This window comes from Anas platyrhynchos, chromosome 19, assembly GCF_047663525.1.
Source record: "Anas platyrhynchos isolate ZD024472 breed Pekin duck chromosome 19, IASCAAS_PekinDuck_T2T, whole genome shotgun sequence".
Taxonomy (NCBI): domain Eukaryota; kingdom Metazoa; phylum Chordata; class Aves; order Anseriformes; family Anatidae; genus Anas; species Anas platyrhynchos.
In genome coordinates this window covers 11,826,576-11,842,683 of record NC_092605.1, presented here as the reverse complement: position 1 = coordinate 11,842,683, position 16,108 = coordinate 11,826,576, and the positions used below count along the sequence as shown (strand labels likewise).

At 45.4% G+C, this 16,108-nt stretch overlaps 1 protein-coding gene across 5 annotated transcripts in view; it reads left to right on the top strand.

The window, feature by feature from the left end:
* DNAH9 (dynein axonemal heavy chain 9) overlaps positions 1-16,108 on the top strand; it is a 200,549-nt gene that overhangs the window by 45,633 nt on the left and 138,808 nt on the right. For 4 of the 5 annotated variants that reach the window (XM_072025908.1, XM_072025907.1, XM_072025906.1 and 1 more), the window contains 10 exons: positions 319-475; positions 1,323-1,427; positions 4,559-4,716; positions 7,146-7,284; positions 8,494-8,781; positions 9,256-9,466; positions 11,777-11,904; positions 12,597-12,705; positions 13,116-13,263; positions 14,909-15,083. In XM_072025908.1, the coding sequence (XP_071882009.1) occupies positions 319-475; positions 1,323-1,427; positions 4,559-4,716; positions 7,146-7,284; positions 8,494-8,781; positions 9,256-9,466; positions 11,777-11,904; positions 12,597-12,705; positions 13,116-13,263; positions 14,909-15,083 (1,618 nt within the window). Of the gene's footprint in view, positions 1-318; positions 476-1,322; positions 1,428-4,558; positions 4,717-7,145; positions 7,285-8,493; positions 8,782-9,255; positions 9,467-11,776; positions 11,905-12,596; positions 12,706-13,115; positions 13,264-14,908; positions 15,084-16,108 lie in introns of those variants that run through there. The other variant, XM_072025909.1, reaches the window with a different exon arrangement.

Genomic DNA, 16,108 nt, shown 5'->3' with positions numbered 1-16,108 from the left:
CCTTTTCCCATGCTGTGTGGGATATGCCCAATATCAATGATCATTATGGGGTTTCAAAGAAAGCTCAAGTCTGGACATGAAGACCCATCAGCAGACTGTGGTGGCAGATAACGAGTATCTCTTAGAGAAAACAGAACCAGGCAGAGGTGGTACAGGAGGAGCTTTAGCTTGCACGTGCACTCTGCTCATGTATTGCTTTGCAGAACAAATGATCTCCTGGGTGCACTGCCTCAGTCCCATTGCTCTGCACCCCAACAGTGACCTGTAGGACCAAGTCTCAGTCTTGTTCTTTTCTCCCTTCACCTTTTGCTGTGAAAGATGTTACATCACCCTGACGCAGTCACTGCACCTGACCATGAGCGGAGCACCTGCAGGCCCTGCAGGCACTGGCAAGACAGAGACTACTAAAGATTTGGGGCGAGCCCTAGGCATCATGGTGTACGTGTTTAACTGCTCCGAGCAGATGGACTACAAGGTACTGCTCCCCCCTTTGCCACAGTGCTGTTACATTGGACTGGGGATGTTTGGGGCCTGATGAAACCAAAGGACTGAGAGTAATCCAGCTGAGATCACTCTGGTCCACCACCTCTTCTCAGATCTCTGCTATGTTCTTTTCTGTTGAACTCCTTCTTCTTTTCCCGTTTCTTTTCTAAGACTTGCATGCAATTCTTTGGGAGGCAGAACCCTGAACTGTGGTCTCTGCCTGATTACACCTTTCGCTTCCCTTTTGGAGTTAGATTTTCATCTGAAATGCTTCAAAAATTTTCGCCTGTTCAGTTGAGACAGAGGCTGTGCTACTACCTTGGCCCTGGTCATTTCTCCCCATCATGTTCCTGGCATCAGAAGGAACCTGGCCTGGCTTTTTCAGGATCCTTTGCCAGAATAAAGGCAAAACCTGCTGAAACTTCAGTCACTGCAGAATGTTGGATCATCAGGTTGAGTTTTGTTCTCTGCTGGTCTGGCATGGTACAGTGATTTTGGTAGCCTCAGATCATATTTTATTCAGCTTATGGGCTCTCCCAGGAAGTAGGGCCATAAGTAATTCAGCACAGGTGACCTTTAAATGAAACTAGTGCACAGATATATCGAGAAAGTGCAATTAGCAAATCAAGCGGCAAACTGTGCAGAGCTATAAATATTATAATTGAGTTGTGCCTGCTGTTCCCATGCACTTTTCTGAATACTCACAATAGACTGTAAATTGCTATAAATAAACAGGCTGGGAAATAAAATCTTTATTTATTTATTTATTTTCTTCTGGAGTTGCTTCCATTTGTAATTTCATTCTTGTAAGTTTGTATTTTTTTATTTTTGTTTTCCAGTCTTGTGGGAATATTTATAAAGGCCTTTCCCAGACAGGAGCTTGGGGCTGCTTTGATGAGTTTAACAGGATCTCAGTTGAAGTCCTTTCTGTGGTGGCTGTACAGGTGAGTGGAGAAATGCTCATAAAAACAAACAAACAAACAAACAAAAACCACAAACAAGACAGAGCCATGTTGTATTCTTCACAGTGAGAGTAAATATGGAAAGTGCATTTTGCTGGTTTCACAGTTCGGTGTGTAGGCAGGTGAGGGATTATATCCCAAGATTAATCACATGAATATTACAGCACTGACAAAATGTAGCAGTAATATGCTGAAAACATTTTTGTTGCTTCTTCTCCTTCCTACAATTATAGCATTTGTGTTGAGACAATTCTTTATAGCACCTTTTTCCAGATCAGTATGCACTGTGGCTCTGTACATAGTCTTCCTGAGGAAGACACTTGTATCATTAACGTGCTGTGAGATAATTGTAGCACATCATTTCAGGGGGGAGAACTGTATTATGGCTATTCAATCTGCCATGCAGGGAATAATTTTCATGGAGGAGAGGGGGACGTTTGGGACTAATCCATGATCTGCTGGACTTCCTGGGGGTTACTTATGGCCTTCAGTCAGGCACAACTTGTGAATCATATGTGACAAATAGGAGTATATCCAAGATAACAAAATTCATGCTTACCTGTCACCAAGACTCTGCAGTCTGTTCTCCTTCTTTGTTTTCATGTGGATGTAGGTTTCATTTCAGTATCTGTCATGAGAGCATGATGAAATGTGTACAGAGGGCATTCCCAGCTGAGTGCCACAGTTCTTAGAAGGAAAGCCTGCAGCCCCATGGGTGCATCTTGGTGCATGCCCATGCTGATGTGGGACAGGTGATACTCAGGAATTGGAACCCCCAGCAGATCTGCAGCCTTGCTTGATGTGCTTGCTTCAGATACACTGAGACCATGGAGTTAAAATTCAGAGAGGGCTACTTGATCTGTACGTGGTTATACAGAGGAGTTTTCCCTAAAGGATGGTTTCTTGTCTCCTCCTTAGTTTAACTTGTTAAGTTCATTTAATTGTTGAGTCCCATATAAAGCAGCCCTGAGAGAGGGACCGAAAAGGAGACTGTCCTCCCCATCATGCTGGGGAGATCTGTTCTCTCGGGCTTATATGTATTCTGGCACTTCGCGTCATCCTCCTCCTCCCCTTACTGGCCAATGAGGAAATCTAGAATTATTTTACATGGAGGGAAGGATGGTATGAGGCATGCTTTCTGCATGCTGCTCATTTGTACCCGGTGAGTGGTGAAGGAGCATCGAGGGGAAGCATTGCAGGTGTGAATCCTCTCTGGCAGGGGCTGAAATCTGGGACAGCCTGGCAAAAAAACCACTGGGCATCAGGGTGAGAGCAGGCCCTGCTGCTTCTCCTGGCACTTACTTCAAAGGTGAGAGCTGTGTCTGGATGTTGTCCAGATCCTATATCACACTGATGTCCTCTAAAAACACCAGGGAGGGATGTGTGTGCAGAAAGGCTGTCTGGATAACCTGTAGCTTCCAAACTCCAAACAAGAGTTTGGGTGGAGAGAGGGTGCTTGGTTGCACTGTCCAGAATGAGACAGTTCTGACATTGGCAGCACTGAGAATTTTGAACCTTAGGGAACTTCATTGTGAAAAACCGGGATAATGAAAGATTTAAGTTCTGGACCCAAGTGTCAGTTGAGTGCAGGGTTTTAGGATCCCAGTGTTTGACTGAGGTGCAGAATTCTTCCTAGACCCCCTTTTGGACTCAATTTTTCAGAAAAAAGATCTAGAACCCAGAAGTTTCTATACTCTTGTAGCAAGAAACATTCTGAACCCCTCTATGGACTCTTCACTATTCTCATCTTCCTCTCAGTCTTGATTAGTACCTTATGTGACATCCTAAAGAAGCTCCAGGCGGGTACAGGAGTTTGTGTGTCTTTCCCTCAATTTCTCTTCCATCAGATTCTAGTTTAAAGTTGTCATTGAAAGAAAGTCTTTGAGGATCTTAAAATAAAAGGGGAAGCTGAACAAAAGAAGCCCAGCTATGACTCAACTGCTAATGATTCTCTAGCTCCTGGCTGGAGCACTGCATCTGAAGAAAGCAGCACGGCTGTCATTCCATCATCGTGTCTCCTGGCTGCTATTAGGAGTGTAACCATGGCGATGTTTAATTGGCTGTCTTAGTCATGCAGCTAATGTCGATATGGTTCCTTACAGAAAAAAAAAATCGATTAATTGCTTAACTTTAAGATAGCAAACATTAGTAAGGTTAGAGTGGTGAAAATAGATTTCTCCCTTGCTAAAGTTCTATTTGCCAAAAGATGATCTAGCTTTAATAAACTCAATCTCTTTGGAAGGTGAGGAATGAGAACAAAACTGCAATCAGGCAAATGAAAAAGATGATAATATTAGTGGGCGAAGGTAGCAGGGGAAGCCTTCTGCCTTGTGGTTTTGGTTTAAATTAAGCATCTGATGTCTCAAAATCTTAACAAGTGATATAAAGCTTGCTTGGTATAAAGAGGCCAGGTTTATTGGGAAATGCTGCTCCTTTTCTGGGCCTAGCATTTTAGTCAAGGGGCAGGACAGGCACAGGAGGGTTTTGGGATGCCCTGAAGACACCTGAGTGTGGGGCAGAGGAATAGGGTGAAGTGAGTTGAGGAGCCCGTGTTGTGTCAGACTCTTGGGACTGTGCTGGGGTGTTGGCTGTGTTGTGGGGGTGTGGGCAGCCCCATTTTTTTCTTGGTGTCTGGTCTCCTGCTAGGCAAGGAAGTTGAATGATGTGACTTGGCTGTTAGTGGGGTTTTTGCTATGAGATGTGCTGAGAAGTCTCCCGTGGCTGATGTCAAAAGCCTGGGTGAGGTGCAGGTGGCTTTGGGGGCATTTCATACTCCTGGGCTGCTCACATGGACTCACGTCCCCCAGTGCCTTTTGGAACAATGGTACAGATTCTTGCAGCTCCTTTGCACTTTGCCCAGACTCTTCAGTTCTCTCCGCTTTGACTGTGATGGGAGATTGATACTGGCACACAGATGTACTCCAGTATATAAAGATTTATAGAGTTGGTTAAAAAAGCAAAAGAGGGGTGGGGGTGAAGGATGGGGGGAACAGTGATAAGCCCTGTCTGTTATGGGGCGAAGTGTCAGGAAAGCAGTACTGTCTTCTGATGTGTCTTCCGATGTGTTTTTTCATACCTGAAAATCAATACTAAAATTTTGCCTTGGTTCCTAGGTAAAGAGTGTGCAGGATGCAATAAGGGAGAAGAAGAAATCCTTCAATTTTCTTGGAGAAGACATTAACTTAGTACCTTCAGTAGGTATTTTCATCACCATGAACCCTGGTTATGCAGGGCGAACTGAGCTACCTGAGAATTTAAAAGCTCTATTTAGGTGAGTCTGGGTTTCATGACTAGCATAAGACTGGCAAAAATTGTTTTTTTGGGATGAAGAATCATAGAATGGTTTGGGATGGAAGGGACCTTAAAGATCATCTAACTTCAACTCCCTGCCATGGGCAGGGACCCCTTCCACTAGATGAGGTTGTTCCAAGCCCCATTCAGCCTGGCCTTGAACACCTCCAGAGGTGGGGCATCCATAGCTTCTCTGGGCTACCTGTTCCAGTGCCTCACAGTAAAAAGTTTCTTCCTTACATCTAATCTAAACCTGCCCTCTTTTAGTTTAAAGACATTACACCTTGTCCTATCACACTTCCTGACAAGAAGTCCCTCTCCGTCTTTCCTGTAGGCACCCTTTAGGTACTGGAAGGCCACTATAAAGTCTCCCAGGATTCTTTTCTTCTCATAAAGAGAAGACTTTTCTCAGGCTAAATAACCTGAATTCCCTCAGCCTGTCTTCATAGGAGAGGTACTCCAGCCCCGTGATCATCTTTGTGGGCCTCCTCTGACTTGTTCTAATACTTCCATGTCCTTTAATACTGGGAGCCCCAGAGCTGAATGCAGGGCTCCAGGTGGGGTATGATGAGAGCAGAGCAGAGGGGGACAATTCCTTCCTTTGCCACTCTGGCAGTGCTCCTTTTGATGCAGCCCAGGGTGCAGTTGGCTTTCTGGGCTGCATGAGCACATTGCTGGCTCATGTAGAGCTTCTCGTCCACCAACACCCCCAGGTCCTTCTCTACCCAGCCTGGATTTGTGCTTGGGATTGCCCTGACCCAGATCCAGGACCTTGGCCTTGGCCTTGCTGAACCTCATGAGGCCTGCACAGGTCCACCTCCCAGCCTGCCCAGGCCCCTCAGGATGGCAGCCCTCCCCTCCAGCACGTCGACTGCACCATGCAGCTTGTTGGCTCGCAGCCGACTTGCTGAGGGTGTGCTCAGTTCCCCTGTCCATGTCCCTGACAAAGATATTAAACAGTGCTGGTCCCCGTGCTGACCCCTGAGGAACACCACTTGTTACTGATCTCCACCTGCACATTGAGCTGTTGACTGCAACTCTCTGAGTGAGACCATCCAGCCAATTCCTTACCCACCAAGTGCTCCATCCGTCACATCCATGTCTCTCCAATTTAGAGACAGGTGTATCATAGGGGACAGTGTCAAATGCTTTGCACAAGTCCAGGAAGATGATGTCAGTTGCTCTTTTCCTGTCCACCAATACTGTAGGCTTGAGTTTGTTTTTGTGGGGAAATGCATTGGGGATTCACAGATTTCTACCTTGCACAAGAAGCCAGGGTCTGTGAATACAGAGACAGGGAAAGTGAGCTGTGTCCCTTGCAATGGTAAAGTCCGTGCATGACCTGGTTTACAGGAGTAGTCCTGGAAGATAACGCTGTACATTCACTGCCCTCTTATGTCTGCAAACCAGCTCCTCATTTGCAGCAAACAAAGGCTGTTGTTGCTTTTTCTCTCATTTTTTGGGACCTGAATATGATGAAAGCACAGCCTTGGTCCTTCAGCTGGACAGGGCATGATCATTTGTGTGCTTCCCTTGCACTTAACTGTGGAACAACATTCCCAGATGGCCACATCCTCTGTGTGCTTTGCTCTGGGATTCATTATCCCACTTGCTTCGTTACCACACGTCTCTCCATGAGCTTTCACAGCCATTTCCCCAGCAGCAAATTTCTTGGACATGTGGTTGGTGGGCCTGCACAGGGCTCTCACTCCCATTTCCCTTCCCATCCAGCTCCCACACTAGCACTACTTGTACTGGGAGAGACCCATCCTGTTTTAGGAGCAGTGCTAAGACTTTGCATAAGGTAGGGGAGAGGCCCCAGTCTGTGTTAGTCTGTAAATTCCTTGGCCAGGCCACCGTTTTTGTCCTTTCCCAGGTATCACACATATAATTCACTGTTGCTGATTCAGGCAGTGCTGCCAGCATTTGGTATTCTATCCAGCAGGATAAGACTGTTGCCTGGAAAGGCAATCTTGATTCATTTTAATAGAGAGGCTTCAACAATAGTATTTTCTTCTGAGCACTGTGTTTTTCCTTCATCAGTGCTTGCACAGGTGTTTTCACGTGAACTTAAAGGCAAGCTCATGTTTCAGCTCAGAACAGAGCTCAGAGAAACCCAGCAAGAGCTGGACAGGCAGCTCCTGTGCCATAGGGACTGGCATAAGCAGCAATATAGAATTAGAGAATCATTGGGTGGTTTGGGTTGGAAAGGACATGAATGTCATCTAGTTCCAATCCCCCTGCTGTGGGCAGGGACACCCTGTAGTGTAGGCTTTATATTTTGTATGTATCCTCTGAATTCAAGCCCACACAAGTCCTCGCTAATATTGGCAGCTGATTGTTCCTGTTCCTTAGAAGACCTGCAGTCAAGAAATACTTGTTCTGCACTGTTTTCTCTCCTGTCTCTAGGCCATGCGCGATGGTTGTGCCAGACTTTGAGCTGATCTGTGAAATTATGTTGGTGGCGGAGGGATTCATTGAGGCCCGAGCATTAGCCAGGAAGTTCATTACTCTGTACCAGCTCTGCAAAGAGCTCCTGTCCAAGCAGGTGAGCCCACTTCTGTGTCTGGACAGTACAATGAAGCATCTTGATCTTCAAAGTCACCAGGAACAAAGTGCTTTGCCATTTCAGCTCTGTGGCTCAAGCTTCCCAGCTTTTCTTTAATGGCTGTGGTTGTGCTGGCAGCTGGGAGAAGGTTTGTGATCAAATTGTTTTACTAGGGGATCTGCAGGGACGTAAGTACTTGACCAGCTGTATTACAGTGAGAGATTTTTCTTGGGGTTCAAATGATACCATGTTTGGGGTAGTGTTCATTGACCCTTTGCTTTCCAGTCTGTTAGTTCCTATTGATTCTCCTTCCTTCGATGGTTTTATGATGTCTGTCCCTCTCTGAGTTCAGCCTCATGGTTCCCTGTCTTGTCAGATGTTGACCAAGTAGGGTTGCTTTCAGTGCAAAGCTCTAATTAGATTGTTCTTTGTCATCATTTGTATAAATCGAAGCTGGGTCCAGAGAAGAACTGAACTGGGACTCCAGGTGGAAAACTTGACCATGGCTGTGCCAGCATGAGGCCTGGGGAAGTGCCTGGTCACAGAAACCTTGTGCTCTGTCTCAGGGCTTGGTGGAAGCTGTGGTCTGTCACTCGGAACAGTCAGGTGTTGCGTTGTGCTCTGAAGGGTGCTAACAAAGCAGGAATATACAGAGATGCTTGTTGGCTTGAGATCTCTAATGCCTCTTCGTGGTCCTTTTTCAGCAATGCCCTCACTGGCCCTGCTCAGTGGGCTGCATCTGGAGCCTGATGTGACCAATGTGGTTATCTTGTGGAGAAACCTGGGTATCTGGGACCTCATAATTCACTAACAAGCCTTTCACCTGGGTAGCTTGTGCAAATCCAGCTTGGGCTATCATGGGTTTGGCTGGCCATGCTTTAGCTGTGTTGTCATTTAGGTGAAACAAATTGCTTAGCTCTTGCTTAGTGCGTGTCCTACTGCTGTTTTTACTGCTAGCTCTGAGCCCACATAGTGGTAGGAACAGCTGAGCTGTCTGACTCTTTAATACTGCCCCTGACAGGAATCTCAGCTACTGAAATGGAAATCAGGTTACTCAGGCTGGAGGAGATCTCTGGCTGCAATGCAAATAACAGATTTGGATGTATTTCCCTTGCCAGCTTGTCTGGCCATTTGGAGCTGCTGGGTCTTCCCCCTGCACAGTGGTTGCTGTCTAAGCATAAATTCATCCCTCCTTTTTCTCCTGTGTAGGATCACTATGACTGGGGCTTGCGGGCTATCAAGTCAGTGCTAGTTGTTGCTGGCTCCCTCAAGCGAGATGACCCAGAGCGACCTGAAGATCAAGTTCTGATGCGCTCTCTTCGTGACTTCAACATCCCCAAGATTGTGACTGATGATGTACCAGTGTTTATGGGGCTGATTGGGGATCTTTTCCCCGCGTTGGATGTGCCTCGGAAACGTGACCTGAATTTTGAGTCTTTTGTGAGGCAGGCTGTGTTGGACCTCCGACTGCAGGCTGAGGACAACTTTGTGCTCAAAGTAAGACCAAGCGATCTTCTGCCATACCTACATCTCCATCAGGTCATATGGGTTTTCTCAATCATCTTTGCTTCTACAGAGAGAGCTCTGTGCAATATTCTTCTTGCTGACTGACCTTGATGGAGGACGCAGTGTACTATGATTGTTTTGATGTAGTCATGCCTGCCAAAAGACAGCACTGACTCACTCCCTGAGTTTACAAAGAGGCTAACCCTTGTAGCTTCATGACAGCATGGCCTCTGGAGAGCAGAGCCTTGTCAGCTAATGGCTGACAGATGAAAATACTGGTGGAGGTTGGACTGCAGGCTGAAGTTTTCACCCATTTTGATTAGAGTGGCTATACCAAACTCAAGGCAAAATTGATTTGTGCATCTTGGTCACACTGCTCTAAACTAAAACTCCAATGGGATCTGCTTTGTAGAGCTGATCTGTAATACGGCATATTTGTATGAAATTTGGCCATGTTTTTCTCAGGTGGTGCAGCTGGAGGAGCTGCTGACAGTCCGGCACTCTGTCTTTGTGGTGGGTAAAGCAGGCACAGGCAAGTCCCAGGTGATGAGATCTCTGCACAGGACTTACCAGATAATGAAGCGACGGCCTGTCTGGACAGACCTCAACCCTAAAGCAGTCACCAACGATGAGCTTTTTGGGATCATTAACCCAGCAACAAGAGAATGGAAAGATGGTGAGTGTATTTTCATCCCTGAATCTGTAGGAAAAGAAGGAATTATTACTATTTTTTTAAAAATGAACTGTTTGAGCAGCAGCCAGATGACTGGTTCTTTGTGTACAGGTCTCAAAGCCTGCTTCTCTGCTGCTCACACCCACATGAGAGTTTGTGGTTGAAAGGATTTATAGGATGTTTTAGCTATTTGATCTTCAAATGGGAAGTGTAGCATAAACCTGCTTTATCCTATTGCCCTAAGGATAAATGTCATGTCCGTTAAGACCAAGAGTTACTAGCTCCTAAATGGGGCAGACAGTCTTTTGGAGTGGGCTGGACTAGTGACAGAAGAGAGGTAGGTGCTGGGTTCCCCCCTGCCCTGGGGTGTACACTGGGGTCCCCCAGCATGTGCCATCACTGTCACTGGTAGCAAACACAACAAGCCCTTAAAGTGACGCTTTTCCACCACAGTATTTTCCACCAAATATTGCTTTCCAATCTCTGCAGTACATCATCATTTGCCAATCTGTTGATCCTGATCACTCCTGAGGAAAACAAGTTGCACATTTAAAACTTCCTGAAAGGTCACGGAGATCTGGAGTGAAACTTTTGGCTCTGTCTAATATGGAAAGGCAGCTTTGATTTACGTTTGTAGCAGGTTTCAGAGGTGTGGGGGAGGTGAGGGAAGACGTTGCCGTAAATCATCCTCAGACAGAATCTCACCAGGAGATGAACTGCCACCCACCTCTCCTGGCCTCCACTGCAGACCTGACCTGACCCTCCTGATTTGTTCTAGTGTCAGAGTTAATTTCATTTTAATTGTAATTAGGGACCGTAAATCAGAAATGACAGAGGGGAGTGCGGGGGACAGCCTGAACTGTGCAGAGTGGCTGCAGCAGCAGATTGAGGACTGCGGTACTGAACAGCAGGAGGGACCTTCTAAAGGCGGGTTTCCAGTCTTTTCTAGCCTGCAACAGTGTAGATGGCTCTGTTCTGAGGTTTCAAGGCAAATATCTTTGTGTTAACTAGTCCTTAAAGTTTTGTTTCTTTTTGTCAAATAGCAGCAAGGAGATTTTTCCCACAGTCCAACAAGAGATGATGCTGTCATCCCATCACTCCATTCATTAATGGGAGATGAAAAAGTTGTACGTCTAAGCTGGTAAAAGGTCCCACAAGGGAATCCTAAAAGTGTTCTTTGTAGAACCAAAGTCCTCTTTTAAGCCCCAAGATAGCTTTGTGGTGTGGATGCACAAGGTTAGAAGAGAGGCACTTTTCTCTCTGCTGCTGTTGTGGTGCATGTGAGGGGAGCATTGATGCTCTGAGACAGTAGATGTTTCTGATACTAATGATCTTGGAGCAGATTCAGAGGCAGTTTCCAAGGCACATGCTCAACATGTGAGGAGTTGAGTGGAGGCAGACACAGTGAAATGTTGTGGTGTTTTTTGTTTTTTTTTTGACTTGATCTCAGAATCAGATACCTGTTTTGGGTGAGCTGTTCTGCATTTGCTCTATGCAAGCTTTATCTTTGGTCATATAATGCCACTAGCCATTCCTGGTCTGGATCACAAAGTAATAGCTTGCCCTGGAGAAAAGAAGTCGGCTTGTTACAATTCACTAAGAGAGAGGTGCTTTTTTTTCTTTCTTTTCTATCTTCTCTTTTTTTTTTGTTGTTTGCCTGATTGTTTTTTCATGAAGACCAGCGTCTCCCCAGGTATTTTCACGTGTAGAGGACAGCAATAATTTTGTGGAGTTTTTATTTTCTCGGCAGTACTGCTGTTCTATTCCCAGCATCCTTGCTATTCTTAACATTCATTATTTACTGCCCTTGAGACACTGTATGCTCTCTGTCTCCTTGATTTTACTGACATTTTGTTCTGTCATTCAATGTCATTCTATGCTTGTTCTCCCCTCAATCTCACTAAGGCCATGCCCCGGCATTTAATGCATCTTGATTTCCCTGAAATACTTTGAGCCACAAAAAAACACTTAGAAGAAATTCCAAGGCATATTCAGATGGCTTTCCCCGTGTTGTGTAATTTGTACCTTCTTCTGCTTCTAAGTATCTACTCTTCACTTTTCATACCCCTTATTCTTGGCAGGAATGAAGCTCACGTATAGGCCTTCAGTCATTTTCATAATGATTTCTTCAAAGCAAACTAGACCCATATCATGATATAGAAATACTTCTTACTTAAAACGTATACAGGTGTGTAGAGTTTTGAATGCTTAAGAGGAACGCATTTATTATGATAGTTTTTAGTAGGATGCTAGAGAAAAATGTTAGAGCAGGTGGCAAATTTGTTCATCATGATATTCTTGTCATCTTCCCAGGACTGTTTTCATCAATCATGCGAGAGCTGGCCAACATCACACATGATGGTCCCAAGTGGATGGTACTAGATGGGGATATTGATCCGATGTGGATTGAGTCTCTTAATACAGTGATGGATGACAATAAGGTAATTACTATAAGTTAAAGAAGTGGACATTCCTTGACTGCATGGTGTGGTTCAGCCTAGGAAAAATCACAGAATCACAAAACTGTAGGGGTTGGAATGGACCTCGAAAGATCATCGGGTCCAACTCCCCTGCTAAAGCAGGTTCCTCAGAGCAGGCTGCCCAGGTAGGCATCCAGACAGGCCTTGAATATCTCCAGAGAAGGAGACTCCACAACCTCCCTAGGCAGCCTGTTGCAATGCCAATGCCAAAATGCCTATGCCAAAATAACACCTCCTAGAATAATGCAATTATGGTGATGTTTCTTCAGATATACAAAGAAATATTGCATAAATAAATGGTGCATGAGGAAAATAGCCCAAAGCATGCTTTCGTGGGAATTTCCCTTTCCTGGAGAACTGGTGTCCTGAGTAACCACAGATGTCCTGGTCATAACTTCAGGCCCTTTAAAAATGGCGAATAGGGTCATAATTCTGCACCTTTTCTCCCACCCTAAGGGAGCCCTGCTGTTCATTCTGGTCTGTGGAAGAGAGAGGGATCATTCTACTACCTGTTAGAAATTAGTTGCTTTGCTTGGAGGAGCTGAGCTGACAGCAACCAAACCTTAGTGCAAAGTACTGAGCACTTTTCATTCCTCTTCCCACGGGATGCATTAATCTCAGGATTAAGCTGCCAGTTTGTCTGTCATGTGCAGGTGCTGACCCTGGCAAGCAATGAGAGGATCCCACTGAACCTGACGATGCGGCTGGTCTTTGAGATCAGCCACCTGCGCACAGCCACGCCAGCAACTGTGTCCAGAGCAGGTGAGTCCTGGGCTGAGCTTCAGTCAGGGATGCTGCATAAAGAAAGCAGGGTCTGTTGCCATTAAGCAGTCTTTTGTTGGGCAACTTGGTCCCTGTTGAAAGTTCCCAACCTGGGATCATGCCTGCCTTTGGTGGGCAGAGCATGTCCCGGAAGCACATGGACAAACTGAGGACCCTGTCCTCATACATATGTGGAGCTGTGATCATCTTGGAGATTTACTCTGAGCTCTCTGACTGTTGTTGAGGACAGCTTCAGCAGTGCTGAGAGAGCGTTCCTGTTGTGCAGGGCCCTGTGTGGACAGGGTGGGATGTAGCTGGTTGTGTGAAAGTTGCTGAGCAATTCTGCTGGAGGAAAGGAATGGTCTCTGATGTGTCCTCATGTTTTTTTTTCTTTTACCCTGGGCCTAAAGGGATCTTGTACATAAACCCAGGAGATCTGGGCTGGAATCCTCCAGTGAGCAGCTGGATTGACAGGCGAGAGATACAGTCAGAAAGAGCCAACCTGACCATTTTGTTTGATAAGTACCTCCCGCCTTGTCTGGACACCCTTAGAACAAGGTAACATCTGCAGAGTGATTGTATCTCCACCAGCAAAAGCAGGGGGACACCTGTTGCCTTCCAGACCAGCTGTGCTGTGCTGGGGCTGAGGGGCATGTGGCATGGGTGGCAGGGTTTCCTCGTGGCCCCTTAGAGCCTTGAGCATCACTGGCTTAACTGCAGAGAAACTGCAAAGTGAGGTCTGGGTGCCAACACTCCTGTCCTTCCTTTGTTGGCTGGGCCTGGTTTTCATCTGATTTTGGTTGGTCCTGTACTTCTTGTCAGTGCTGCATCTCTTGGAAAGTAAATCCAGGAGATCCTAAAGAGAAGTTGTCTTGGTCTCCTGATGTGTCAGGCTGGACTTAAGTCCACTCCACAAATCACTTTTCAGTAGAAATCTTAGACCATTGCTGAAGTAAAGTTTTCAGCCTGCTGTTTGGAAGGTTGGAAGGTGAGAGCAGATCTCCTTTTTCCTTCTTCCCACTTTTTTTTTCCCCATCCTTCAGTGGTAATAAAGAAATGGGTGTTTGTGAGAGAGGATAGGATTGCTCTTGAAGCAGTTACCTCTTGAGTTTCTTTTCCTGATGCATTTGAAAAAAAGGAAGTCAGTTATTTGCAGACATCCAGCCTGCTGGACACCAATCCAATGCATATGAAGAATTTGGAATTTTGGAAAGGCCCTGATGCTCCTTGGCTTAAGTTAGCTTCAAGGGGATGCCACCAGAGAATGCAGTTCTTGGTTATTGTGAGAGACAGCTCTCTTAATCATAATGTGATGAGGACTGGCCAAAGTAGAGTCCCAACAAACCTGAGTAAGGAAGCTTCTCCCATACTCTGCTTCCCAAACTTCCACCTTCATTAAAAACAAACAAACAAACAAACAACAGCAACAACAAAAAGGCACCACCACCAAAAATAAAGAAAAAATAAGCATACAGTTGAACGTGGGTGCTATCAACCACAATGAGGATGTTTCAGAAGGGTCTGATGTAGTGAAAATAGTGGCCTTGGAAATAGGAATTGGGCACCTTAATAGGGAACTGCTCCCTGTGAGACCAAGCTGGTTGCAGCTGTTGGCAGCGAGTCCACTGGACATTTCCCACTGTGTTGCTTAACATTGTGTCAGACCATGAAATCCATAGGATTAGCTGCAGACAGCCCTGAGCCGAGTATTTTGGTACCTTACTTAATTCAGAAATTGTAGAACTAACCTTTCAAATAGCTATAATTACTTTATGGAAGACTTCAGTGCTGCTGCAATATTAGTTTGGAATTCTGTAAGTGTAGCTTAAATGAATGTAAAATGGCAAGATGAAAGGGTTTATTTTATTACTCCTCTATTTGACCGCTTTTGAACTTGTTGGGTTCACAGGAAATCATTGCCTTTAGCAAGTCTTCCATTTTACTTCTTTCAAGAGGATCAAAGTTTTAAAATGCTTGAAACTTCTGATTACTGTTATTACTTGTATATGTGCCAGTGCCAGCAGGTCCAAGGAAGAGAATGGGTGTTCTCTTTATTTCTGTACCCCTGAATAAGACACACACTGAAGAAAAGTAAAATGCTGATATTCCAAAAAAGATTTTCTAGGCTTGTCTTCTTGTGTTGTAAGTGACTGTGTATCTGTACCCAATTACATTTCCTGTGCTTTCAATTTCCTTTGTCTAGGTTTAAGAAGATTATTCCCATTCCTGAGCAGAGCATGGTTCAGATGTTGTGCTACCTCCTTGAATGCCTTCTGACGGAGGAGAACACACCTCCTGACTGTCCCAAGGAGCTGTATGAACTTTACTTTGTCTTTGCTGCTGTCTGGGCCTTTGGTGGATCAATGTTTCAAGATCAGGTAAGAACGAAGCTGCTGCTTCAGCAATCTTCTAAACAGGCTGCTAGGCTTCTTTTTTTTTTTTTTTTCTTTCTTTCTTTTTAGTATTTTCCAAAATGTGCTTTATCAGTAATGCCAGTTTCTTGCATGTAGATGATAATGAACTAGAAACCTGAATGCAACAATTCAGTTTGCAAAAGACCTCATTATCTGAGGTGTAGCACCAGAGCAGAAAGGCTGAGGGGTCAAGCGATAAAGGCAGAGGGTTGTTTGCTTATTGAGACATGTTTCACTGGGGAGAAACATGAAGTTAATTTATAGAGGCATGTGGATATGTATAATGTGATCAAATTAAGGCTGATTTATCAGATGAATATATCAGTGGGGCAGTCTTGATCATCAGATTGTGCAGATAGGCATTACATTATGCAACACAAACCAGACGGTGCTTTGCCACCACTGGCTTTTATTAAAAATAGGTTTACATCAGGAATCAGTTGTCCTCAATTTGTGATAAAAGCGTGTAAGAAAGAGATGTGGTCAGTGGGGCAGGATGGAGATTACAGGTGTCCATTTAAGTGGAAGTAGACAGTAGACAGTTGAGGTACTCTTTGCTTGGAGCATCTTTTTGCTTGGAGAGCCTGTGGGGCTGTTAGAGAAGCTCAAAAGTTTGGTGCCCTTTGGGTACTGAAGTCTTCGATCTGGCCAGAAGTGTTATATGGCTGTTGAGCATCTGTGCAAATCATACACAAAATGTGAAAAAGGGTTCCTCTTTAGAGGTTGTAAGTCTCTCAGGGTCTGGCAAAGGCTCTTCTGACCTTTGTCAGGACCTCTTGTCTCCCTTGTCTCACTTTAATGCAGAAAAGTAGCTGCACAGCCAGTTCTCCTGCTGTCGGGGTGGTTGGGGTTGATGTTTGCAGGCACTCGCCATGAGCTCCCTCAGGGCAGCCGGCTGTTTGGTGTGTTCTGGTGTGAGCTGCTGGGCTCAGACAAGCTACTGAGGGACTGATGTCCACACCCAGGATTACAGTGCTTGAGGACGCAAC